This window comes from Lolium perenne, chromosome 2 (assembly GCF_019359855.2).
Source record: "Lolium perenne isolate Kyuss_39 chromosome 2, Kyuss_2.0, whole genome shotgun sequence".
NCBI lineage: Eukaryota > Viridiplantae > Streptophyta > Magnoliopsida > Poales > Poaceae > Lolium > Lolium perenne.
In genome coordinates, this window is record NC_067245.2 from 256,106,750 (window position 1) to 256,133,639 (window position 26,890).

At 45.2% G+C, this 26,890-nt stretch overlaps 2 protein-coding genes across 6 annotated transcripts; both read left to right on the plus strand.

The window, feature by feature from the left end:
• The first annotated feature begins 6,323 nt into the window (after positions 1-6,323).
• Positions 6,324-16,959, plus strand: LOC127335692 (RNA polymerase II C-terminal domain phosphatase-like 1). 5 transcript variants are annotated; one of them, XR_007872931.2, is made up of 20 exons: positions 6,324-7,012; positions 8,040-8,516; positions 9,068-9,278; positions 9,372-9,529; positions 9,615-9,685; positions 9,795-9,900; positions 9,983-10,069; positions 11,006-11,569; positions 11,664-11,730; positions 12,576-12,709; positions 12,804-12,857; positions 13,165-13,261; positions 13,705-13,910; positions 13,988-14,071; positions 14,540-14,605; positions 14,979-15,052; positions 15,678-15,888; positions 15,979-16,099; positions 16,425-16,488; positions 16,665-16,959. XR_007872931.2 is itself a non-coding variant. In XM_051362411.2 (17 exons), exons 1-17 carry the CDS (start codon positions 6,737-6,739, stop codon positions 15,781-15,783), a joined length of 2,838 nt encoding a protein of 945 aa, XP_051218371.1. In that variant the 5' UTR covers positions 6,324-6,736; the 3' UTR covers positions 15,784-16,333. The 5 variants fall into 5 exon arrangements, 1 of the variants encoding a protein (XP_051218371.1); XR_007872929.2 differs by having other exon boundaries at positions 15,678-16,099; XR_007872930.2 differs by lacking the exon at positions 15,979-16,099 and having other exon boundaries at positions 15,678-15,978.
• Positions 16,960-18,405: 1,446 nt separating this feature from the next.
• Positions 18,406-20,380, plus strand: LOC127335693 (uncharacterized). The gene has a single exon (XM_051362412.2). It carries the CDS (start codon positions 18,838-18,840, stop codon positions 20,188-20,190), a length of 1,353 nt encoding a protein of 450 aa, XP_051218372.2. The 5' UTR covers positions 18,406-18,837; the 3' UTR covers positions 20,191-20,380.
• The last annotated feature ends 6,510 nt before the right edge of the window (positions 20,381-26,890 follow it).

Genomic DNA, 26,890 nt, shown 5'->3' on the forward strand with positions numbered 1-26,890 from the left:
GCTTTCATTGGCGGCCACATAGGAGACTAGATCATCGGAGTTGAGATCGGCACTCTTGGTCATGATTTGCAAGTTGAGTCCAAGGTTGGTGTCTTCTTGTTTGACGGCAATCATAGCAATGACCTTGGATTTTATGAAGGCTTCGTTCATCTCGAATCCGTCATTGTACTTCTCAGCACCAAGTCCCTTGACCCTTACTTTCAGAGCACCAAGCCTAACATAGGCATCGAATACGGATTCTCCACCTCGAATCATGAACTGGTAGGCCTCTTGCTTTGCGGTCTCATAGAGAGCTGATTGGATCAAATCGGTTCCCTCTTGGAGTACTACGATCCGATCCCACAACTCTTTAGCGGAGACAATGTCATCGACTTGATCAAGAAGCTTGCGGTTGATGCCACTTCTAATCTTGTCACGTGCGGATGCATTGAGTTGACGGTTGTAGAACTCGGTGGAGGTCAACCGAGTAGGATCTTGTGGCTCCCGATGTCCATGAACAATGAGCTCCCATAGCTCCACACTGCAGCTGCGAATATGAGATTCCATAGCAGATTTCCAATGTGGAAAGTGAGTTCCATCGTAATGGGGAACGGTCCCACTATGATTTATATGAGGCATGGGTGAAGTGTTTCTGGGATAGTCATGGTTAACATCATGGTAGGTTTCCTTAGAGGCCGAAGCCCCACTAGAAGTTCCACCCGCAGTTAGGTTCTTAAGCATGGCAGTCATTTCAGTCATTTGGTTTTGTAGCTCATCCTCCTTTTTCTTCTTCTCGACATCATATGCCAAGAATCTAGATTTCATCTCTTTAACCGAAAGGTTAGAGTCGTCATCTAGACCCTCGAAGAGTTTATCCATCTCGCTCTTAAGGCGGTGAAACCCTTAATAAGAGTCCAGGCTCTGATACCAATTGAAAGTATAGAGATGGTAAACCTAGAGGGGGGGTGAATAGGTTTCTACAAATTTTAATTCTTTCTTTGCAATATTAGGCTTTGCGGAATATAAAGATGAGCCTAATGCAAACTAGGTGAAGCAACCTATATGAGGATACAACTAACTCGAGCATGAAACAGGCAGTTAAATCACAAGTAAGGAGTTCGGTTAGAGATAACCGATAGCACGCGGAGACGAGGATGTATTCCCGTGTTCCCTTGCTTTGCAACAAGGTACGTCACGTTTGGAGGAGTGGAGGTCCCACGAAGGATTCCCCGCGCCACGAAGGCTCACCCTATTCTCCGGAGCCTATCCCACGAAGGAATAGCTCACTCACTTGTGGTAGACTTTGAGGTAGCCTCCAAACCTTCACAATCTTGCCCGGAGCAAATCCACAGCCCGGATGCTTCCGGACTCCTCTTGCCTACCTAGGGTTTCCAAGGAACCCTAGGAAGCAAGCTTCTCAATGAATACAAGGGGGAATGAGATTTGGCTTGGTAGAACGGTAGATCGGGTCCTCCTCTAATGATTCCCCGGAGGGATTTGAGTTTGGGTGGAGGAGGAGGGAGATCTGAGGCTTTTGGTGTTTCTAGCAATGGAGTAAGAGAGAGAGAGCTCAAGAACAGCTTGTAGTGTAGTGCCTAACTGTCTAGAGGTAGGAGAAGGGCTATTTATAGTGTTCTTCGAAATATGGCCGTTGCCACTTGCCACCTCAGCTTTTCCTCGACAAACCCGGTCTGACCGGGCCACAAACCGGACAGCCCGGTGGTGAGGCCGGTCTGACCGGGCCAGTGACCGGACGCCTTTTGCTGGTCCTGGAGCTCCTCCGGTTGGCGGCCGGTTGGCGCCCGGTTGCCGCCCGGTGGACCGGACGGAGCACCGGACCCGCCGGTCGAGAGCCCGGTTGACCGGGCGCAAACCGGAATCTGGCAGCTCCTCCTTTGGAGCCCGGTTGCCGCCGTTGACCGGCCACCACGCCGGATTGGCCGATTCTTGGCCAGTTGGACAGGCAGGTGACCGGATTTCTCCTGTAACCCCTTTTTGATTGTTGTTGAAATGGGGGGTCACCTTTAGCCTTCTTGTTCCTTTGATACACCATTTACGCCTCATTGCCTAGTACCTGAGATTGTACTTATAAACATATTAGGCCAAATACTTTAGCACGGTGTCATCGTTACCAAAATAATGGATAAGGGTGAAATACCCTTACAGTAACGGCGCCAGAAAAGTGCTTGCTGGCGTGCAGTTGATGGTAGTAATATTGCAGGCAGTATAAATGTAGTAAAACAGTAAACAAGCAGCGATAGCAGTATTTAGGAACAAGGCCTAGGGATCATACTTTCACTAGTGGACACTCTCAACATTGATCACATAACAGAATAAATAGATAGATGCTAGACTCTACACCCTCTTGTTGGATGATGAACACCACTAACTGTGTAGGATTACACGAACCCTCAATGCCGGAGTTAACAAGCTCCACAATATTCAATGTTCATATTTAAATAACCTTAGAGTGCATGACAGATCAACATAACCAAACCAAGTACTAACATAGCATGCACACTGTCACCTTCACACTACGAAAGGAGGAATAGATCACATCAATACTATCATAGCAATAGTTAACTTCATAATCTACAAGAGATCACAATCATAGCCTACGCCAAGTACTACACGATGCACACACTGTCACCATTACACCGTGCAGGAGGAAAAAACTACTTTAATAACATCACTAGAGTAGCACACAGATATATTGTGATACAAAACACATTGCAATCATAAAGAGATATAAATAAGGACTTCACTATGCCATTCATAACAGTGAATAAGTATTCTGTGAAATATAGCCTAAGAGACCCACACGGTGCACACACTGTCACCTTTACACACGTGGGACAAGGAGTCTCCGGAGATCACATAAGTAAAACCCACTTGACTAGCATAATGACATCTAGATTACAAGCATCATCATATGAATCTCAATCATGTAAGGCAGCTCATGAGATTATTGTATTGAAGCACATAGGAGAGAGATTAACCACATAGCTACCGGTACAGCCCTTAGCCTCGATGGAGAACTACTCCCTCCTCATGGGAGACAGCAGCGTTGATGAAGATGGCGGTGGTGTTGATGGAGAAGCCTTCCGGGGGCACTTCCCCGTCCCGGCGGCGTGCCGGAACAGAGACTCCTGTCCCCCAGATCTTGGCTTCGCGATGGCGGCGGCTCTGGAAGGTTTCTCGTACCGTGGCTTTTTCGTCTCGAGGTTTTAGGTCGAGGAGGCTTAAATAGGCGAAGAGGCGGCGTCAGAAGGTCAACGAGGCGACGACACAACAGGGGGGCGCGGGCCCCCCCTTGGCCGCGCCAGGGTAGTGTCTGGTGGGCCTGTGGCCCCCCTCTGGCCTCTCTCGGGTGTTCTGGAAGCTTCGCGTGATCCTAAAATGCTGGGCGTTGATTTCGTCCGATTCCGAGAATATTTCCTTACTAGGATTTCTGAAACCAAAAACAGCAGAAAACAGCAACTGGCCCTTCGGCATCTCGTCAATAGGTTAGTTCCGGAAAACGCATCAAAACGATATAAAGTGTGAACAAAATATGTAGGTAATGTCATAAAACTAGCATGGAACATAAGAAATTATAGATACGTTTGAGACGTATCAGTGACCCGGTCGGCACATGTGCATACGGTGTCACACCCGGTTTTGGTCCGGTGCGCCGGTTTGTTCGGCTGCGCCTCGCCAACCAGTTTGTGGACTGGTCCACCGTCCTGTGTGCTGGTCTCGCCGACTTAACACTGGCTGGACTCAAGCACATTTCTCCAAAATGTCTAGATTTCCCCTCACACTGTAAAAACCCTTTCTTCCAGCTTGAGCAAGTTAGGTCAACCATTCATTCATATCATTGAGCTTTCTCTCTCACTTCATTCATTGTAACACCAAATCTTGAGGATCTCCCATTCTACCCAACCAAAGCCAAATCTCTTTGGTAGAAAGCAAGAGGAGATCCCGATCTAAGATCCCACGAAGCCAAACATCATTCCCCTTGAGTTCATTGAACAAGCTTGTTACTCTTGGGTTTGTGGGAAACCATATGCAGCTAGGGTCACTCGGAAACATCCGGGTTGTGGATTTGCTCCAAGAAGAAGTTCATGAGGGTTCGGAAAGTACCTTAAAGTGTACCACAAGTGAGCGAGTTATTCCTTCGTGGGATAGGCTCTGGAGAAGAAGGTGAGCCTTCGTTGCGTTGAGAAATCCTTTTGTGGGATCCCACACCTCTCCAATATGAAATACCCTCCTCCCAAGTAAGGAAACACGTGAATACATCTTCGTCTCCGCGAACTTTGATTATTTCTAACCAGACTCTTTACTTGTGTTGTTTACTTTGTGATAGCTTTCGTGCTTGAAGTATCTTGTATCGTCATCTAGGTTGGCTCACCTAGTTTGCATTACGCACACATACTTTTCCGCAAAGCCTAAAATTCCAATAAAATTTAAAGTAAATTCGTATAACCTATGCGACCCTCCCCTCTAGGTTACCATCTCCATCTTTTCACAAGGCAAACACTTTGCCATTTTCATTGATTAAGAATAAGGTTTTTAGAGGTCTTATAAACCACCTCTTGGCATAACCAAGAGCAAATAAAAATGAGTCTACTCTCGCGGCATAATATTACACAAAGCTTTTGCCTCGACAAGACACCAAAGCGCCGCCTCCTCTTTGATTATGGAGATAAGCATAGTAGACGTAATATCTTGGTTTCAGATGACCATCACGTTCCTTTCCTTCCATATTTCCTATGAGACCAACATTGCTAATGAAGTAATGAAGTAATGGTTTTTCATCGATTCTCCCCTTTTGTGGACGAGTTGAACCCACCAATCTTCAACAGTATCAATGGCATGCCAATCCCGCGGCTCAACGTCATCGAGGCCAAGCCAAGCTTTTAAAATAGTCCACACTCTAGTAGTAAAACCACATTGGAACATAAGATGAGCAGCCAATTCTTGGACTTGGTTGCAAAGTTTGCAAAGACCACCATTTTGCCAACCTCTTTTCTTAAGCCTATCTGTTCACACATGATTTTGTAGGATGAGCTAAGTAAATATTTTGCATTTTGGCGGTGCCCATGTCATCCACTCAAAAGAGGCATGGCGGAGGTGGTGAGCCCTAAGAACTGTATATTGTAGGCCGACAAAAAACCTTTAATTGATGATGTAAATAACTACTTTGCCATTAGTCTCTTTTCATATGTAGCTTGTGGTGACCCAAAAATCCACGTCCTTGTGTGGAGGCGCTACTCATGTCTTATTCATATGTAGCTTTTCATGATTAATATGTCTTATTAATATTTACCAACATACATTCCTGTTTGGGTAAATGATCTAGGGCGGGTGAATTTTTTGGGCAAATAACCAAATTTCCCTTGCTAAATTATGCCAAGTTCATTTTTTATGAGAGAACTAAATCACGCCAAGTCAAAATTGAAGATCATTTGGAGTAAAAACAAAACTCATAGCGTCGTGTTTGGAAACATCTTAAACGCACAATAATATCATCCAATCTCCCCTACGTCGCTAAATGAACGTGGTACTGGTCCCATCAGCTAGTCGAATCAGACACCTAGGGTTTCCCGAGCCGCCATCCCACCGTCACTACCTCCCCCTCCTTAACCTAAGTCCCGAACTCGCCCGCCACCGCCATTTCCACCGCCTAGGGCCGTGATCACACATGCTCTTTTATTCTCTTCTGCAACGAGGGTTTAGCAAATTTCCCTGCTCGTGATGTTGCCGAAGATCTAGCTATTCGACATGCGCCGGTGCTTCTCAAAGATCATGGCTTTCAGCATGTGATGTTGTCATCTCATTGCCTCTCAATGATCTAGCGGGTTTCTTCCTATCCCGAGAGGTGGTGAAGGATATCAAGAACCTAGCGAGGGATTTTGGTTCTTGTATTTTCAAACATGCTAGTAGGAATTCAATTGTCGTTGCACACTGAATAGCTCGCTCCTCAGAACGTTCCTCTTGTATTTCTATCTGTTAGTGTTATCCTGCACTACGACATATACTATTTGCCTAGGAAAAGAAAACGAGACCAACTCAGCCACTAGCACTCATTAGAATTCTTTTTGTAGAAGACAACTCCATGAGCCACATGTTGCCCCTCAAGACTCGAACCAGTAACCTACGAAAATTAAACAGCTACCCAAAACGAATACGATTACCATTTGCTAAATTATGCAAGTCTACTTTTCTAGGGAACTATAAATCATGCAAAAGTCAAAATCGAAGATTGTTTGAAGTAACAACAACAAACACACAAAACTCCTAGCGTCGTGTTCAAAAACATCTTAAACATAAACACACAGTAATCTCGTCCAACCTCCCCTTGCCTCGCTAAATAAACGTGGCCCTGGTCGTCTTCCCCATCAGCCAGTCCAGTCCGATCAGACACCTAGGGTTTCCCGAGCCGCCAGCCCACCCATCACTGCCTCCCCTCCTCCGCCTAACTCCCGAACTCGCCTGCCACCGCCATTGCCGCGGCTTCGCACGAAATCCCCAAACACGACCAGAACCCTCCTCCGGGGCGCCAAGCCCGGCCGGAATCGGCGAAGAACTTGAACGCTATTCGGAGCAAGCGCCATAAGACCGCGCGCGCACTCCCACTCTCCTTCTAATTCCCGCTGATTTGGACCACACGATAAGAACAGATCCACCAGTGCGCGTGTGTCGAACAGACTCAGATCACTTGATTTTGGTTCGGATTCGATTCGTGTGATCTGCTTCTGTTGGTGACTAGGACATGATCCAATCGGCGGTGTATTTTGGGCACATCTCCATCGGGGAGGTGGAGCTGTGGCCCAAGGGGGAGATGAACCTGGCAGCGGCGCCATGGGTGCGGGAGATCCGAGTGGACCGCCTCTCCCCGCCCAGCGAGCGGTGCCCGCCGCTCGCCGTCCTGCAAACCGTGTCCCCGAGTGGCCGCTGCCTCGTGATGGAGTCGAGGCCGACAGCCCCAACGGACGAGCCCCCCACGCCGCTTGTCTCCATGCACACCGCTTGCCTCAGAGACAATAAGGTACATGAATATTCACAGAACACAGACCAATCTAAACAATAAGTAAACCCGAGCAACGAGTATTGGTTAGCGCAGGAAGTACCTAGTGGAAAACTTTCCCTGAAACATTTACTGCATTAATGAGTACTGTAATTCTTTTTTTTTGCGAATGAATGAGTACTGTACTCTCAGAATGAACATTTTTATAGGTTGCTTAGCTGACTAATGATGCCCACTGAAATTGATTCAGTTTTGATGTTTCGTGGACTGTGGGATTGGATTTTACTAAATTGAACCGATTGAAATATATAACCTGGCCCGGTATTGCTGAATGACCAATGTTTCATATCTCACAAACATAGCAATCATATCTTCAGACTCTTGACTACAAAATGTTGCTTGCTGAGGCATACTAGAGATGATCGAGGATTTTACTTTCTTCCACTGTTATGGGCTTTGGGCTTAACGATGCCTTTTCTCAGCAGTTCATCACTGCAATTGAATGTGAACTCTGAACTCCATGTACTGACAAATATTTGAAGAACAGGTGATTTGTTGCACGACTACTTTTCGGTTTGAACACATTAATGCGCATGGAATTTATCTGCTAGTTAGTTAACGTGCTGCCTGAATCCGCTAGGAATTTTTTTGTGAAGAGCACACCTATAATAACTTACATGTTTTGCCCTTGTAGTTAACCATTTTTCGTGTAGTAACTTGATCATGACTGCGCTGTAAATATTCCCGTTTCAACGTTTACATAGTTTTCAGCCAATACGTGCCTCAAAATTTGGAACAAAATTTCCTCTCCTTTGCCTTTTATTTCTTTCTCCTCTTTATGTTGGGACCTTTGTAATGAGATGTGCTAAGTAAAAGGAAATTCCCAAGGCAAATGAGATGTAGCACATCTTGTTACGCTTTGCCTTGGATAATTCCTTGCCTTCGGCGCTTTTTGCATGTTGCATGTCTTTTATCCTTGTTACACTTATTTCCTAATTAAAGATTTGTTCTGTTTGGCTTAATCTCCTTCCGTTATTTCTTTGTGCAGACAGCGGTTTTTCCACTTGGAGCAGAAGAGATCCATTTAGTGGCAATGAAACCCAAGAGTAACTTGCCAAACCATGCATGCTTTTGGGGCTATAAAGTACCGCTAGGCTTGTATACTTCTTGCTTAAGTATGTTGAATCTTCGATGCCTAGGCATTGTGTTTGACCTTGATGAAACACTAGTTGTTGCCAATACCACACGGTCTTTTGAAGACAGAATTGATGCAATCCAGAGAAAATTGAGTAATGAGTCTGATCCGCAGCGTATTAGTGGTATGCTGGCAGAGATCAAGAGGTACCAAGATGACAGGTCAATGCTAAAGCAGTATATAGAAAGCGATCAAGTTACTGATGGTGGGAAAGTGTATAAAGCGCAATCTGAGGTTGTCCCACCTTTAGCTGATAGTCATCAACCTATGATACGTCCTATCATAAGGCTACAAGAGAAAAGCATTATATTCACACGTATAAATCCATCGGTACGTTCATGACTTTGTTCACTCATTTTTTGGCATGTGTGAGAGCCGAAACAGCCTGTTGTATCTCTGCATTTTTTCTTGAACAGACGCCTAGGCGTGCGTCATAATTTGGATTAACGGAAGGAGATTAACGGCCGAAATAATCCAAGTTGAGCCGAAATAATCCAAATTGAGCCGAAATAGCCTGCTGTATCTCTGCATTTTATTCAGTCATTTTTCACATGCATAAACATACCATCATAATTTGGATTATTTCGTATGACTTAGTAAATTTTACCACTACTCAATTCAATCTATCTTCTAGTATTCTCAAGTTACCCCTTTTTTTTTTTCTGACAAAAGAATGTGGCGACCTGTTGGTTATGATGCTGCCAGTTGTTCATGCATCCAATCAAATTAAGTAACGTCCTATTCACAGTATTCATTGCAAGTTGCACACATTAGATTGTATGGACGACCAAACATTCTTTTTCTTGGGCCTGCTGATCTTTAACCATGTTTTCTTGTTGCTAGACTTTACAGTTTATTTTCTGTTCCTTTTTATTTGGTAGATAAGAGACACCAGTGTTCTGGTAAGATTAAGGCCTGCTTGGGATGATCTTCGGAGCTACTTGATTGCAAGAGGTCGGAAACGTTTTGAGGTGTATGTGTGCACTATGGCTGAGAGGGACTATGCCTTGGAAATGTGGAGGTTGCTTGATCCTGATTCTAGACTGATAAACTCTGTTCAACTTCCTCACAGGCTTGTCTGTGTCAAATCTGGTATATATTTATCTCCTCACAGTGATTTTCTATTTCTATGCATATAATATCTTTTCCACCCTTTTGAGGCTAATGCTAAATTTACTCATCCAGGATCTAGTAAGTCTTTGCTAAACGTATTCCGTGATGGATCTTGCCACCCTGGAATGGCCCTAGTGATTGATGATCGTCTGAAAGTTTGGGATGAGAAGGATCAATGTCGAGTTCATGTTGTTCCTGCCTTCTCTCCATATTACGCTCCACAGGCAGAGGTAATGTCTATTTTATATTTTATTCCAGCATAAGATTATCTTACTGTATTGTTTACAGAGGTTGCCCTGTCTTCAACTTACACAGGCAAACTTCCCTATTCCAGTTCTCTGTGTCGCTAGGAATGTTGCATGCAATGTTCGGGGTGGCTTCTTTAAGTAAGAAACCACATCTTGGCTGTGTTCTTCCGCATAAACTTGTTTTTCTGTTACACAGGAAACAATGTTGAATATCTGTTGCCACAGAAATTTATGTTTCAATTGACAGGGAATTTGATGAGGGTCTCCTACCATGGATTAGTGAGGTTCATTTTGAGGATGAATTAAATGATGTCCCTTCCGCTCCTGATGTTGGTAATTATTTGATTTCAGAGGTAAACTTTGTGAAGGTGCATGGCTGGATGCTTCAGATTGACTCCCTGTAATTACCAAGTAACACACTTTTTTTTTGGTTAGGATGAAAATTCTGCAATTTCGAACGTGAACAAAGATCCGCTGGCTTTTGATGGTATGGCAGATGCAGAGGTTAAAAGGAGAATGAAGGTCTGCACTTCTATTCCTTGTTCTGAATACTTGGTTATAAAAAGATGAAGTCTGAAAATGGAAATTAATGCTATCCAAGAATTAGGCTCGCATTGTGTGTAATTAAATTGAGTGTTGGCCATTTGTTATTACGGTCAAGCAACACATTTTAGAATCCGAAATACATATACTGTGTAACATTTCATGTGTACTTTTTGTTCATTTACGTTCAGTTATGCCTAGAAAGTTTAATAAGCAAGAGCTCTACACCTTATTATCGAGTGCATAACTTGAAACTCAACATGGTGGTTCATTTGTCGCTGAACTCAATAGGAGTCTCTCTTCGTAAATATATATGAACATTTTTGACATGGATACAGTCCCCAACATGCAACTTTGACTATTATTTTCATATGAACATGCGAGTAAAAAGTTCACAAAACTATGTTGTGGAAATATCTATCCTGGCAAGTCTAATAATGCTATGTAAAAGCTTTTTACATGTACTCCTAATCAAAGTTAGAGAAGTTTAACTGCATGCTTTTTCTGAAAGTCATTTCCCTATGAATGGAGGTACTAGTTTACTGTTTGGCATGCCATTTTTCTATATGTATGATCATTATCCGCCTAATTTATGTTTAGTATATCTCCATACTCTGGCTCTAGTAAACCCTATATTAACTAAATGCAACAGTTCCTTTTTATTTAAAGTGAAATGAGGTGTTAGTTGTTTATCAGCTTCACCCTTGTTGTTGTTGTTGTTGTTGTTGTTGTTGTTGTTGTTGTCGCAAGAACTAATTGTCTATGCTATATGGTGTTGTTCCCATGGGTTGTGTTTGTGTACGAAAACGTTTGGTGTAGATCGAGGCAAATATCATCACATTTCTTAGCAACTTACTACCTTTAACAGTTTAATAATCATTTATCCTTGTTATGTGTATTTGAACCATTTTTCAGGAAGCAGTTAGCAGTGTTCAAGCTGTGGATCCAATGACAACAAATGCTGACATGATGTCAGTAGCTGCTAACCAACAATTCATTCCATCTTCATCTATCCCGATAGCACCACCACCGGGGATGGTGCCTTTGAATAATAATCAAGACCATCAGCCTCCTTCAATCAGCTGGCCAGTTGCTCAATCTGGTCCTGGAGATACCTTGCAAGGTTCTCCAGCTAGAGAAGAGGGTGAGGTTCCTGAGTCTGAGTTAGATCCTGACACGAGGAGAAGGCTTCTGATATTACAGCATGGCCAAGACACAAGAGACCCTTCGCCACCCTTTCCTGCAGAACCTTCTGTACAAGTCTCAGTTCCTCAAGTGCAATCTCAGGGAAACTGGTTTCCTGTACAGGATGAAATGAACCCAAGAAACTTAAATAGGACCTCAACAGGGTTCCATTCAGAATCTGATGCTGTACATAGTGATAAAAATCAACCACCACATCAGTCATACTTACCTGCTGGGGATAATCCTATATCTTCCGATAGACTTAACTATCAGAACCAGAGATATCCTTCTCAGGTGAGTGATCATCTACTTTGATCAAATTTTAATTCATCTATGTTCGTTAATGAGGTGATTCTAGATGATTTCATGACAATTGCTTGATTAACAGCCGCCTCACAGTGAGGATCATCATATGCTTCAGAACCAGGCACCTACAACCTACAGATCCTTTTCTGGTACGTTTTGCTCTACCTTTGATGTTTGTGATGTTCATTTAGGATTTCAGGTTAGCAGGTGCATATGATAATGCATGGTCCATGTCTTCCTTTTGTGCATACTGAATATAGAATCCTAAGCTATTTAGGATATGCTGTTGTAATATAACCACATATCTTGTACTATCCCTATACAGCTGTGTTTCTGTCACCTGCCTGAACTCAAGCTTTGTGCTGGTAAAATTTTAGATTGATATTATCATGCCTACAGACTACAGTAAAAAGTACAATATCTGTACGTTAGCTGGTTAGGCATTATAGTTTGGTTGACATTATGGCTTGGACATAAGTTGTACTTTGTTATTATGTATGCTAGCTAGGCATTAGATTTCGGTGCATTGCTGGCACATGAGTCAACTAGTATGATATTTCTAACTGCGTTTCTCATATCTTGGTTCTCCACTGTTCATTTGGTGTAATCTCCTGTGGTTTGATTATTTAAGATGTTATTTTGTACCAATGTAATTAAATTTGTGTGCACCGTTTCATGGTCCGGTACAGTATATGTGTCTTACCAGTTAACACGGAAAATAATATGACTGCCTTTTGCCCCTAGTGAGCATGTCTACATGGTCAGTTGGATTCTAATGCTGGAGCATATCATAGAGGTGATAAAAAAAACTACGAATGATTGCTCCCTTTTCTGGAGCTAGGTTTAACTTTGATCCAAAATTTCATCTGGTTTGCTGCTTTCCTCTGTGGTGCTCCCCTTATCATGAAAGGCTTGCAATTTCATGAATGCCCCTTGTAAACTATTTAATTTTTTACTTATCTAGAGTATCTGAATCTGTATGTGCATTTTGAAGGAGATGGCATGGCAACCCAGCATTTTCATCCAGGTCACAGAAGCAGCCAAATGGAGTCAGGGCGTCAATTTGGACATTATACAGAGACATCTGGTGCGGTGTTGGAGGGGATTGCAGCAAAGTGTGGATTTAAGGTAATTTCATGCTACTGACCAGATGCCATTATCTTCGTTCTATATTAGCTTAACGTTTTTTGCGTATCTGGTGTATTTCTTCACTTGTTTCTAGGTGGAGTACCAGTCAACCCTATGCGATTCTGCCGAGTTGCGATTCTCCATTCAGGTAGATTACAACTTCTGCTGATTGAAAATGTTAATAATGTCATTTTGTTAATAAACATCTTGTCAGTAAATGATGATGTTTCCCTTCTATTGGAACTTGTGAAAACCTGATGTAGATGTCAGGATGGGATGTAGTATTTATAGCAGTTGTTACAGGATAGGCACTATTTATTATATATTTAACATTTCACCAACTCTTTAAGTATGCTGCTGCATGCAAATTAGTCCAATCCACATGCACACTGTTCACACTAGTGTGTCATGTTTCTCATTTTCTATATTCCTTATTTTCTTTGTGGATCTTTCAGATTTGGATTATTGGAGAAAAAGTGGGTGAAGGAATGGGAAGAACTAGGAAAGAAGCGCAACGGCAGGCTGCTAATATGTCTTTAAGAAATTTGGCAGGTGAGTTTTATGCCATCTGTCGACTCTGGATGAAAAATGACAAATATGCAACTGAGCTATTGGTGGTTGACAATTATTTGTTGATGGGGTCATATTTTAGAAGCTGGACTTATGACATGTCATCAAAATCTGTTACCTTGCAACAGCTTGTTGTTCTGATTTCCCGAACCCGTAGAATTTTTAGTTATTAATAGTCATGTGAAGTCACTGGAATGTTTCTCCATATCTTTGCCTGTCCATAATTTTTCCCAATGTCCGTTGTGTTTGATGGTCTGATCTGTCAATGTGCTTACTTTTTTCTGTCCAGATGTAGTAAAATCTGTAAAATACCATAATAAATGTAATCTTCTCATAAAGCTGTATATACCATATAGCTGTCGCTTTCTTTTGTTGTTTTCTTTGTAATATAATGCTGGATTTTGACAGATTAAGTTTACTTGCAGATAAATTTCTGTCGTTTGATCCAGATAAGTTGACAATTCCGAAGGATAATGGTTTTTGTAGCAATACAACCTCATTCAAATATACAGGAAGTAGTAGAGATGACATGTTACCAGTCGCAAGCACTTCGGATGAGTCTAGATATATGCACGAGAGAGTTTATAACTCAGCCAAATCCGCTAGTTCTGTTGCTGCTCTCAAGGAGCTTGTAAGTAGCTGCTTTAATTATGAACTTTTAATTAGTTTTGCCCTTTTAACCCTGCTATATCTTTTGATGTGTTGCAGTGTACAGCTGAGGGGTATAACTTAGTTTTCCAAGCTCAGCCACCTCCATCAGATAGTTCGACAAGGAAAGAAGTTCATGCTCAGGTTAGTACTTCGTTGCCATGAATGCTCATTGAACTGTCTGATACATGGAAGAATGTACGCACTTGAGGACACTTGGCAAAGAAAACATCCGTTAACTTCAAAAGTTAGCACAAGATGTCCGAGATCTAGCTGTGCGCGTGTAACTGATATTCTGACGGTAGAAGTATAGCATTTGTTGTACAGTATGTTATTGTCAACTTGTCATTGGTGGATGTTCTCCCTTAAGAACATTTTGATCTGATGGCTTTAATACCCCCTCTGTCCGTAAAAGGATGTCGAAGATTTGTATAAATCCGTATGTATCTATACACTAAAAAGTGTCTAGATACATCAAAATTTAGACAAACTTGCGACATCCTTTTATGGACAGAGGTAGTAGAAAACTTCATTAGAACTCAGTTTCATTCTTTTTTTTGCGGGGTCAGTTTCATTCTTTTTGTAAGCTCATGCTTGCAATCGGCTTTTCAGATCGAGATAGATGGGCAAATCCTGGGTAAAGGAGTTGGAGCAACATGGGAGGAAGCTAAGCTACAGGTTGTAAGCTGATAGAATATAATTATTTGTTTCATTTCTTCACTTTGTTCTTGGAGTTTTGAAATCAACAAATAAACTCAATGGCATGGGCATGGGTGTGTATATTTACCTTGCATTGAACAGAAAAGGAAGACTCGTTCTCTTTACAACCTCCATTACCATCCTTTATGGATGCAATTTTATATTGATTTTGTAAGGTGTCAATGACCATTATTTTTATTTGTAAGAGAACTATTGTTGTCTTCTTTTGATACAATAAACTAGTATAAATTTTGAATGAATATTTTTTGGGCAAGGAGTTTTTCTGGGTCATGTGCAGTTAATTTGCAGTCTTTATTTCTGGACCCATTTTTTACATAATGTCTTATTGTAGGCTGCTGATGGGGCTCTGAAAACGTTGAAATACATGCTTGGTCAACTTGCACAGAAACGGTCTGCATCTCCAAGGTGAGGGTTGGCTAGTCTGCTGTTGTAGATCTATTAGATTATTAGCACTCAAGTATTGCTGAAGATCTGAGAAAGCTTCTGTGGAATGTGGTATTTTGGGCTTTTTACTGGAGAACAAGGTTTATATTCGAACACTGGATACCCTTCCACATTTTCATAGAAGAAGAGTGTAGTACAAGACTGACACACAATCTAGGAGTCTCCTGTTGCTTATAAGATAGAAGCAGCTCACACAATGATGTTCACTAGTTTCCTGTCTTAAGCTAGACAATTAATGGAATAAAAGTGTCCATTCTGCTGAGTTTGGAATTGGATGCTTACATAGTTAGATACGCATTATCAATGGTGTACTGCCGTTAACCCTTGATATATGTGTGGGGAAGAAGTCTACATTACCTAGATTCCAAATTTAGCAGACATGATACATGTTTGATTGCATGTAGCCTGAAGGAAGATGTTAAGAATTCAACCTATCCCCTCTACTGAGATATGCAACATATGCTGTACTGTTGTAGCACTGTGGTCAGTTTTATGGTTATGCTGTTGTTCAGTTTAGGTGGTGGATGGTGAAGTTAGCTGAATTTTAGCTTAGCAATGATCACAATAGTTTTTGCTCTTTTCACAGGTCATTTGCATCCAATTTTAGTAAGCGCTTCAAGCCAGATTTCCAGCCGACGGTACAAAGGATTCCTCCTGGCAGATATTCTAGGAGTGACAGTTATATTCCTTGATTGTTTTGTCTGAATTATGTGGACATGGTTCATCAGCAACTCAATGCAATCTGTGGCCTCTGAAGAACTTCCACAATTGCAAGTCTTAGGGAGATGGTTGTGAAGGCAAGAAACAACTGTACACACCAGTACTGTCATGTTCTCGATTTCGTCTTCTGCTTGCCTCACTATCATTTCCAAAGCTAATTCCAACAGGTGTGTCTTGCATGGAATTGTCGCAATGTGCTTCCCGAGTGAGCTCGTGATGCTGTAAATATTATTTGCCTCAGGCCGAATGGCAGCTGGTTAAGATTTTTTTTTTAATATTATACATCAGGTTAGCACCACATGTTCTGATGTAATGGGTGCCCGGTAGTTGAGCACGATTTGGTCGCTGATTCTGTTGAGGTGGCTAGTGATATTCTTTATTTGTTTTCATTATAGTTTAGACTTAAGGAAGTGAAGTAATTAAAATTTCCTTTCTTTTAATTGGCAATGCGTGTTAGTTGGTTGAGTCACTTTTGTAACTTTTACGATATGGTACAAGAGCTTAATATTGGTACAAACAGTAGACCTCATGCAGCTTTGTCCTAATGTAGCATCGTCTGTTTATGTCTGGGATATGTTAGTTCCTCAGTGTAATATTTTTCGGTCCTTTGCAGTTTTTACTGACAATGAGTTGTTGACACATGGAGTGAGAATGCTGAACAACCACAGAGGATCCAGGTTTGTTGATTTTCTCCATCTCATGATCCCATCACGCAATTTCTTTGAGCTACCTACTACTCTTACTCCAACCGTGTTTATCTCTTGGTTACAGTTCGATACTGCGCTCATCTCGTACCTGTTGCAAGCTGATGTGCTTTATCGTGTTAACCATTTCTTTTGACTGACTGTGACAGGAACTTGCAAGATTTTAACAGAGTCAATGTACAGAGCACAAGAACTTCTTGCCCAGCCAACCAACAACCAGAAATAGAGACGGAGTCAATGTACACACCGGGGTTTTTCTGCACTTTCTTTTATGGCTGGACCGTGTAGCACTCTCTTTGATAGATAATGCCGATCCAGGACAACGTGGAATAAACATGTCAACCTGTAATCTCTTTGATAGATAATTAGCGAATCGTAGACTTGCTAGTTATAGTAATGATCACCCGTTAATCACATATCCCGGAGTATTTCCCGTTTCCTGAATGCCACGGCCTGCCGGAGTAATTAGCAAGTCACCACAGTTAACCATTAGTCCATAACCCAGCCATCTAACATCGTAAAGCAAGATTATAATCGTCCGTCATGATGTAACAGCTGACCAGAATAGGATCGTCCGGGAGAAGATTCCTCCCTTTGCTTTGCAATTGGTAGGTAGGTGGGAGATTTGAACATAGCTGGTTTGAGTGGAATCATATGTTGCACTTGCTGCCATTTACACATGGAGGGTCTTCCCAAACGGAACCTGAGAGCATCTCCACTCGTCCCCCCGAACAGGCCCCCGGCGAGCGTTTTTTCCATCCGGACGGCGTAATTCGGCCCAGTCGCGCCCCCGGTTCCTCGTTTTCGTCCGGATTTGGGCCTAAATCCATCCGGCGATCCCACGACATCCCCGGCCCCCCGGGGAGCGCTCGGGGACTCCGGACGAAACGAACGCGCGCGTGGCCCCAACTTGTCGGCGACAATGGCCTCCGATCTACGGCAAAACCCTCGTCTTCCCGATCTACGGCAAAACCCTCGTCTTCCCGATCTACGGCAAAACCCTCGTCTTCCCGATCTACGGCAATACCCTCGTCGAACGAAAGCTTTGAACTCTCAAGTGGTGCAACATAGATAGATTATATATATATTTCGAATATAATTCGAATAAACATAAAAATTACATATAAAAACTTTAAAACTAAACTACTTCTTCTTCTTCTTAGAAGGCCCCGCCTCATCGTCGTCGCGGCGACGCTTCCGGCTCGCCACCTCCTCGTCGGAGGAAGTTGAGTCCTCGTCGTCGTCCTCATCAGCTTCTTCGTCCTCCTCCTCCTGCTCCTCCTCCTGCTCCTGCTCCTCCTCCTCTTCCTCGGCCTCTTCCTCGGCCTGCTCCTCGGCCTGCTCCACGGCCTCTTCGTCCTCCTCCTCGTCGTCCCACTCGTCCTCGCTGGCCGGCGGGCGGGAATCGTCGCCGCTGGACGATGCGGTGGATCCCACCAATGGCGCCATCCGTGCGGCTTCCCTCATTGTCGGTGTCCGATGGCCAAGAGATATCGCTCATGGTTGACGGAGGATGGTGACGAGAGAACAGATGAATGGCGTCGCCCGTCGAAAACCGTATATGTAGGTCTCTCGACGACAGAGAGCGCCGGTTGCTCTTCCGCGGAGTTCGTGCTCCATTACGGCGGTTCTCGCATCGAGGCCACTTCGACCGTTCCCGACGAGTCGTTCCGGCTCTCCAGTCCACTTCGCGACGGTTCAATGCGTCGAGGGAACTCCGACGATTGCCCTTCCCGGTGACTGCGCCGTCGCTTTGCACGCGGTGGGTGCGCGTCCATGGGCTCGCGGCTGGAAAAATGGGCCTCCCCAGGCCAAAAACTACATCCATCCGGCGCTAAATTTCGCCGGATTTGGGCGTGGGGAGCCCAAACGAGTGGGGATGCTCTGATAGGATCATTCATTGCTACCGTGTCCGGTGTCCCGTCTACTTGCATCAAATAATCTCCATGGTGCTCGTCCTCAATGATCCATCGCCCAAACAAAATAAGGAATGTTCTATTGGAATTAAGAGCACGACTGGAGCCACCACTTCTCGTACTATATATGCAAGCACGTAGTACGGAGTACTATTATTATATCTTAATGATAACGCACTGGCTAAGACTTTTCATTATTTTGACAGGAAAGACTTTAGATTACGAATAACAGACAGCCCGGACCGGAAACTCGCAAGTGTACTTAATTTTAACCTATCAACAGCTGCTCGACCACGCCGATGGCGCTCCCTCCCTTCCCACGTCAGGAAGACCTCGAAGTACTTGGTTCTTCCAGGCAGCGCCGCAGCGGCCATTCCATGTACATGCAGTCAGAGGCACGAACGCCATGGCAACTCCTCCGGCTAAAACCCGCACCACATCGCTCTTCTTCTCTCCGGCGATGGCCGCTCCCCCTCGGAAGCCATTGCCGCTGCTCTTCTTCTCCATCTCCCTCCCCTTCCTCCTCCTGCTCCTCTTCCTTGTCTTCCTCCTCTCGCACACCACGTTTACCATCCTTGTCTGCCCTCTCCTCCCGCGATCGCCTTCCAGATCAGCAAATGCCACCATGAACAGTACTGTCGCTCCCGCCGCCGCCACTAACCTCGACGTGTCCATGGACAACAACACCATGCAAGCGTTCCATGTCTCGCCGTCGCCGCCGCCGCCGCCGTCGCTTCCCGTGCCTCCTCCCCCTCCTCCTCCGGTCAAGACGAACAATAACAAGAAGGCGTCCACGAAGAGAAACAAGAGCATCCTCAAGCTGCTGGTCAAGCAGACATCCCGGACGCGGCGGTTCGCAGCGCGCGCGGCCGAGCTTTTCGAGCCGCCATCGCCGCAGCGGCCGTGCGCGGGACGCTTCTTCATGACGTGGCTCTCCCCGCTCGAGCAGTTCGGCCGCCGCGAGCCCCTCGTCGTGGAGACCCTCTTCCGGTGGCACCCCGACGCCTGCCTCCTCATCGCCTCCGACACCATGGACTCCGCGGGTGGCAGCGAAAAGCTCCGGCCGTTCCTCAATCGTGGCTTCCGAGTCGCCGCCGCGTCACCGGATATGGCGTACCTTCTGGGCGGCACGCCCGCCCAGGAGTGGCTCGGCACGGTTCGGCGCGGGGAAGTCGGCCCCGGCAGCGTGCCGCTCGGCCAGAACCTCTCCAACCTCCTCCGCCTCGCGCTGCTCTACAAGTTCGGCGGCGTCTACCTCGACGCCGACGTCGTCGTCCTGCGGCCCCTGTCGGGCCTCCGAAACGCCATCGGGGCGCAGGCCGTGGACGCGGCCACTGGCGACTGGATTCGGCTGAACAACGCCGTGATGGTGTTCGACCAGGGCCACCCGATGCTGCGGGAGTTCATCGCCGAGTTCGCCACCACTTTCGACGGCAGCAAGTGGGGGCACAACGGGCCGTACCTGGTGTCGAGGGTGGCAGCGAGGGTCCGGCATCAGTTGCCGGAACTCGGCGTAACGGTGCTGCCGCCGCAGGCGTTCTACCCCGTGGACTGGAACAAGATCGTCGGGCTGTTCGTCGCGCCCAAGGACGGGAAGGAGGAGAGGTGGGTGAAGGCCAAGATGGATAACATCAAAGGTGAGAGCTTCGGTATTCATCTATGGAACAGGGAGAGCAGGAGCCTCGAAATGGAGGAGGGAAGTGTGATTGGAAGGTTGATTTCAGACGGCTGCTTATTCTGCAATTCTTCCGTAGGTTAAAAGCAAACAGTATAGTTTGCAGGAGAGTTTTCAGCTGCATATGCACAGACACCAGAGACTGGTGTGAATTGGATGGCGAATTGTACATCTTACTTACATGAAAGAAATAATATAGAGAAGTGATTTTGCACTTGGAAGTTTTGCTAGTGTGCCGAAGGAGTGTATTTATAGGAAAAAATGTATCCTAATATAAAGAGAATGGATTTTGTACGCACACATGGGTGTGTTCTGATCGTCGATTTATTTCTCGAAATTCCCATTGACTCTGGTAGATGGAAAAAATAACTCTCTCTCCTCCTTTTATCCAAATCTTAAAGCAAAACGGCGGTACCAGAAACACCCAGTGTATGTAAGTACAAAATTATTTCTGTATAAAGCATGATTCTATTCATTTTTTTTTCCAAAAGGATAAGCCCCACTCGAAATAGGCTTTCACCCCACAATATAAAAAAGCAACCTCAACCTTACAAATTTCAAGATCTAAGTCAAAAGAAAAGGAAAAAAGTAGTTTGTTGGAGCAACAACACAAACATACCCATACCCAGTGTAAAATCAAAAGGGAAAACGCCCCACGTTAGAGGGGCGCATGTCAGTGGCTGGACGAAGCAGGAAGACAACGCGTCCTCGACACATCCCACACTTTATTTCCTCTATGCTAAAGGTTCTTGTTGTGGGTATACTTCATGGGTATTGCCAACAACATGGTCTAGATCCGGTAAGTTCGGGTGGCCCACAGATGGTGGTGGAGGCTTATGGTCCACCGGGCCGCCCAGTTGTTGTTGATCAAGATGGAAGATGTCCAGCCCAGGAACAAGGAGCCGGATCCAGCCCGACCTCCGCTAGGAGTCAGATCCGGCAAGGCCCATGAAGGTAGCCGGATCCAGTACGACATATTAGGTATATGCGAATCCTTGACATGCACGGCAATGTAATATTCCGTAGTTAGGCAACTTGTATTCCGGCTAGGACTCTCTGTGTAAACCCTAGATCCAAACGCCTTTATAATCCTGATCCTGGGAACCCTATAGGCACAACCACAACTCATTGTAACAACGCGAAAGCATCCACATAATTCCAGACAAGCAGCAGTAGGCCCTGCCTCCGAGCAGCGTGTTCCGAAGCTGGGTAAATCGCGTACTCCTGTCCCGGTAGCTCTCCGTCCAATGGCCCCTACTTCTTCCCCCCTTCATGAGGATCCCTTCTCCGGGGTATCGTCGAATAGGCAACGACAGTTCGACTAAACGAAATATTCCATGTTCCCCATCTAGGGTACGGTCAGTTTATCGGGAGGATCGCCCTCCTAACTGGAAGTTCACCTTATACCAACAATGTTGGCTCTGAGCAAATCACAGAAAGGCTAGGGTATTCATCCCTCAGGGAACTTCCTCTAAGCCACATGTCCAACCAAAACATGGTACCCTATCTTCTTCCTATGGAGAAGATGCCCAGGAGGATTTCATGCTTGATGTCATGTAGGGATCTCCAAAACCGCGACACCTCGTGAAGATCACATGCCAGAAGGGACTATCCCCGTAGGTATTTGGCCTTGATAAGATGCATCCAAAGACCTCCCTCGTCCCTAAGTATGCGCCACTCCCATTTCAACATGGGTGCCTTATTAAAGTGCCTAGAATCCAAGATGCTTACGCCCCCACGATCCATGGGGGCAAGGATATAAGCCCATTTCACCATGTGGTATTTTTGGCGGCCATTGGTATCCTGCCAAAAGAACCACAATAGCTCCTTATCAAAGGTGTCGGGAGCTCCCTTTGGTAGTAGGTATAGCCCCATAATATACATGGGTAGGATGTGTGATGTAGCCCTACCCAAGGACGACACTACATCAAGACCGACAAGCCCTCCTCGTGGACTAATGACACGAGCTCGAGCCCAAGCCATACACCAAGAGGTGAATTCGCTCCTTTCCATGTATGCATTTGATACATCATTGGATTGCATGCTACTTCATGCAAATACCTTGTGTTCAATTAGGTACATCGGTCAAGAAGCGAGCCATGGAGACCAAGCCAAGGGAGAGGGAGCTGAAAATGAAGAAGATGGAGACCCAGCGCTCCAGCCGGAACTTCCGCCCCCAGGACCGGAACTTCCGGCCAGATGCCTCCCAGATGCCATCCAGCGCCCAGGAAAAAGCATCCAGCCGGAACTTCCGCCCCGAGCGACCGGAACTTCCGGCCACCGGAACTTACGCCCAAGTTCCGCTCTAGTTCCGAAATTGCGCCAAAACAACACTGGATAGTTCTGCAAGGAAAACGGCCATTTTCGGAACTAGACCGGAAGTTGGCCGGAAGTAAATCGGCCCCGACCGGAACTTCCGGCCCCCAGGACCGGAACTTCCGCCCAGATGCCTGAGAAGAGAATCCAGCCGGAACTTCCGCCCCGAGTGACCGGAACTTCCGCCTGCACGACTGTCAGCTCAAAACAACACGTTTATGTAACTTACCCCTTCGCCCCACCAACTATAAATAGCCTTGTTGGCTCAGATCTGAGATGCAGACTTGATGTTAGATTAAACTTGAGCTTTGCTCTTACCCCATGTGGGAACCCCTACCCTAGATCCTAGATCTTGTACCACGCGGGCTCTTTGTCAAATCCTAGTGATCTCTTTGGTGACTTCTACCAATCGTTGGGCTTTTGCTTGCACTTCTACCTTTTGGGTCTTTTGCTTGCACTTCTATCGACTTTGGTCTTTTCACCCTTCTAGATCTATAGGATTTCGATTCGTCGATCTTTTTGCGGGACTTCTACCGAAAGGTCTTTTCCTGCAACTTCTATCGAGTTGGTGGTTCGAGCCAACGAGGACAAACCGATTTGTGTGTGTGTGAGTTTGTATCCCACGATTCCCCTTCGCGTTCTTCTTGTTCATCGCGTTCTTCCACCTCCCCCACGAATTCCACCCAAATCTGTGAAGATCGGGCACACCCTTGGGCTTAGCCCTTATCATATCGTATCAGAGCTCCTTGGTTGCCACGGATTTGACCCCCACACCTCCAAAAAATTTCTTGAGAAAATTTTCGAAAATCCCAAAAAATAGCCTCAAATTGGCCTTGGTTGGATCTCGCGATTTGTTGAGTTTTTGGTGGTTTTGGTCCAATAGAAACTTGTCTTTGGTGTTGATCTACAATTCCCCCACCTTCCCACAGCTTTTAGTGCCAAATTGTCCTCGAATTCGATGGATTTCGGACCGGATTTCCGCCCAAATTGATGAACAACCCGCATATCTGATTGCGACCGGAAGTTCCGCCCGGGACCGGAAGTTCCGCCCCCAGTGACCGGAAGTTCCGGCCAGCCGAATTTTTCATAGCAACCTTCATTTTTCGTTTTGGCACTAACCCCTTTTGTGTTTGGACTTCGGTTTGCGTGCCATTTCAGCTACCACAAAGCTTCCGCAACATCAACAACGACGATGGCACCCTGAGGATCCAAGCGGTTCATTTGACACTTTCCACCACCATAGCAAGTTCAAGATCGTCGGCCACCATCATCAAGTGGTATAACTTGCCCATAACTTGTAGCCCTAGCCTCCTTTGCGTACCTTTCCCATCGAGAGTGGCTTTCTAGTGTTGTGAAGCATTGCGCAAGCGTCCCGACCGTGAGGATGTGCGTGTGTTGAGCAAAGCTAAGAAGCAAGCTCGTTGTGAAAAGGAAAACAAAAGAAGTGTGACATACTTACATAGATAGTAGTATCCTTACATAGTGAGAAAAAGAAAAAAATACAAAAATAAAAAAGAGTGTGAGTGACACCTATACACAAAAGAGTCCGAAGCTTTTAAGCAAAAGAGAGAAATGAGAAGAGAGGCGTCTTGCGCAAATCTTGTTGCTTCTCAATTTTGCAACCAAGTCACGGTCTCTCTTGCGTTAGCATGACACCGAGCAAGTAGTCTTCGTTAGGACCAATTTTGTTCGTGCTCATTTTCCTTGGTCGCGCTAACCCCATTTTGTCCCGTGCGTGTGTTCCACCTTGTGTATGCCTTTTGTGATCACCACTTTTGACTTGTGACTTTTGGATCTTACCCACTTTTGACAATAGACTTTTCTTTTGGTTCTTCCATTTGGCTTTCCACATCCATACCTAACACCATATAGAGTTTTTGTTTTGTGTGTGTGCATACATATCGGTTGTCCTCCACCTTGAAACACCTTTTCGATCTTGGTTTGCAAGTTTTGACACTTTTGATAGTTTTTCCTAACCACCCACCACACAGTTCTTGTTTTAGTTGTAACCATGTCTAGTGAAGAAGGGAACCAACTACCGATGATGCGGCACCAACATTGGATCGCTACTCAAGCCGTCCACTCCAAGCTAAGGGAACTAGAAGCAATGATGGAAGATACCACCTTACGCTATGAAGAGAGAGCTCAAGTGCAAAGGATAGACCTCAATAACCAAGTTCAAGACCTCCATGAGAAGATTGAAGCTCAAGGCCAAGAGTTGAAAGTAACACTCGCCATACAAGGTCAAGAAACAAGGGAGATGAAGACGGCGTTGGACAATATCCTTCATACACTCAACCGTCAAGTCAATAGGATACACCACTCAAGGTCTTCGCGCTCTCAAAGTTCAAGGTCACGAGCTCCTACACCATCTCATCATGATTCCAATCAAGACCCACGCCACCATAATGTGGATGCTCAAGTGCTTCAACAACAAGCTCAAGAAGCGGAGCAAGCACGACTTCGACTTGTCCAAGAACGTCAACGCCTTGAAGAAGAGCGCCTTCAACAAGAGACTCTCCATGCTCAATTCCAACAAGAGCAAGAACGCCTACGACATGATCAAGAGCTAGTTTGTGCAAGGGAACAAGAGCGTATCCGCAATGAACAACAAGCACTTGAAGAACAAGAACGGCAACGACAAGCACAAGAAGCTCAAGCTAGAATGCAACGCCTTCATGAAGAGGAACAAAGGCAAGCACAACAAGAGCGCCAAATCATCAATGTTGTTCAACCTCAACGTGATGGGGCACCACGCCCTCAAGGTCAAGATAATCACCGCCATCATGATGATCGACCTCATGGTAGAAGACCACCTCCAAGGGCGAGAAATGAGGAATCAAGTCATCACCAAGCATCAAGTGAAGAAAGTTTGATGCCTCGACACCACTGCAACAATGATGATCAAGATCAAGATCATGGAAGACCACCTCTCCTCGTCAAAAAAATAGAAACAACAATCGAGATGCTCAAGGTCCACAACCTCAACCTCAACAACGTCAAGACAATGGTGAAGAAAGACCACCTCCTAGACGCAATGACTGTAATGAGGAAGAAATCTTTGGGAAGCTAAAGTTCACCATGCCCAAGTTCCAAGGAGAGGAAGACCGCGATGCATACTTGTCTTGGGTACTCAAGGTTGAAAAGATCTTCCGCATCCACAACTTCTCCGAAGCAAAGAAGGTAGCCATGGCATCACTTGAGTTTGAAGGATATGCAAATGTTTGGTGGGAAGAAGTAAACAAGAAGCGTGAAAAAGAAGACTTAGAGCCCATTGACACATGGGAAGAGATGCAAGAAGTCATGCACACACGCTTTGTGCCCACCCACCACAAACGTGACCTCTTCAACAAGCTCACTCAACTCAAGCAAAGCTTCAAATCAGTTGAGGAGTATTACAAGGAGATGCACATGGCCATGATGAGTGCGAATGTGTGGATGAAAGAGAAGAGCAAACTATGGCAAGATTCTTGAATGGATTGAACATTCCCATCAAGAGAATAGTGGAATGCTTGCCTTACACCAACATGGTTGAGTTACTTCATTAAGCTACAAGGGCCGAGCGCCAAGTGCGAGAAGACTTAGCAAGTGCAAAAACGAAGTCCTTCTTCGCCGCAAGAAATGCAACAAACGCCTCCTCAAGCATCAAAAATACAAGTTCTATTGCCTCCAAGGATGCTCTGAAGCAAACAAGAAGTGCCATCAAGACAACAAGCTTCAAGCCGGATCAATCAACTATGTCCTCCAAAGCTTCCACGGGATCTAGTAACATCACTTGCTTCAAGTGTGGTGCTCAAGGACATAAATCCTTTGAATGCAAGAACACAAGAGTTATGATAACTCGTGATGATGGAGATGTGGAGTACTTGAGTGAAGGTGAATATGAAGCCTTGGTACAAGCCGCAACCAATCATGAAGATGATGACTTGGAAGACCAAGAACAAATCCTATGTATGCATGATGCAAGACCATCACTTGTGGTGACGAAAGTGTTGACAACCCATGCACTCCCCAATGAAGACCAAAGGTGCAATATCTTCCAAACAAGAGCCGGAATCAATGGCAAGTCAATAAAGGTTATCATCGATGGAGGGAGTTGCCACAACCTTGCAAGTACCGAACTATGTTCCAAGCTCAACCTCACACTTAGGAAACACCCCCATCCTTACCATGTGCAATGGCTAAGTGACAATGGAAATGTGAAGATACAACACACCGTCACCATATCCTTCAAGATTGGCACATATGAAGACACCGTTGATTGTGATGTCGTGCCCATGACGGTGTGCCACATGCTACTTGGTCGCCCTTGGCAATATGACAAAAGAGCAAACCATGATGGCTACACAAATGCCTATAGCTTCAAGGTCGGCGACAAGTCCTTCATCCTACGCCCAATGACTCCTATCCAAGTAATTGCGGACAATGCAAAGGCTTTAGCGAGGGCTAAGTAAGCTACTATCACTAG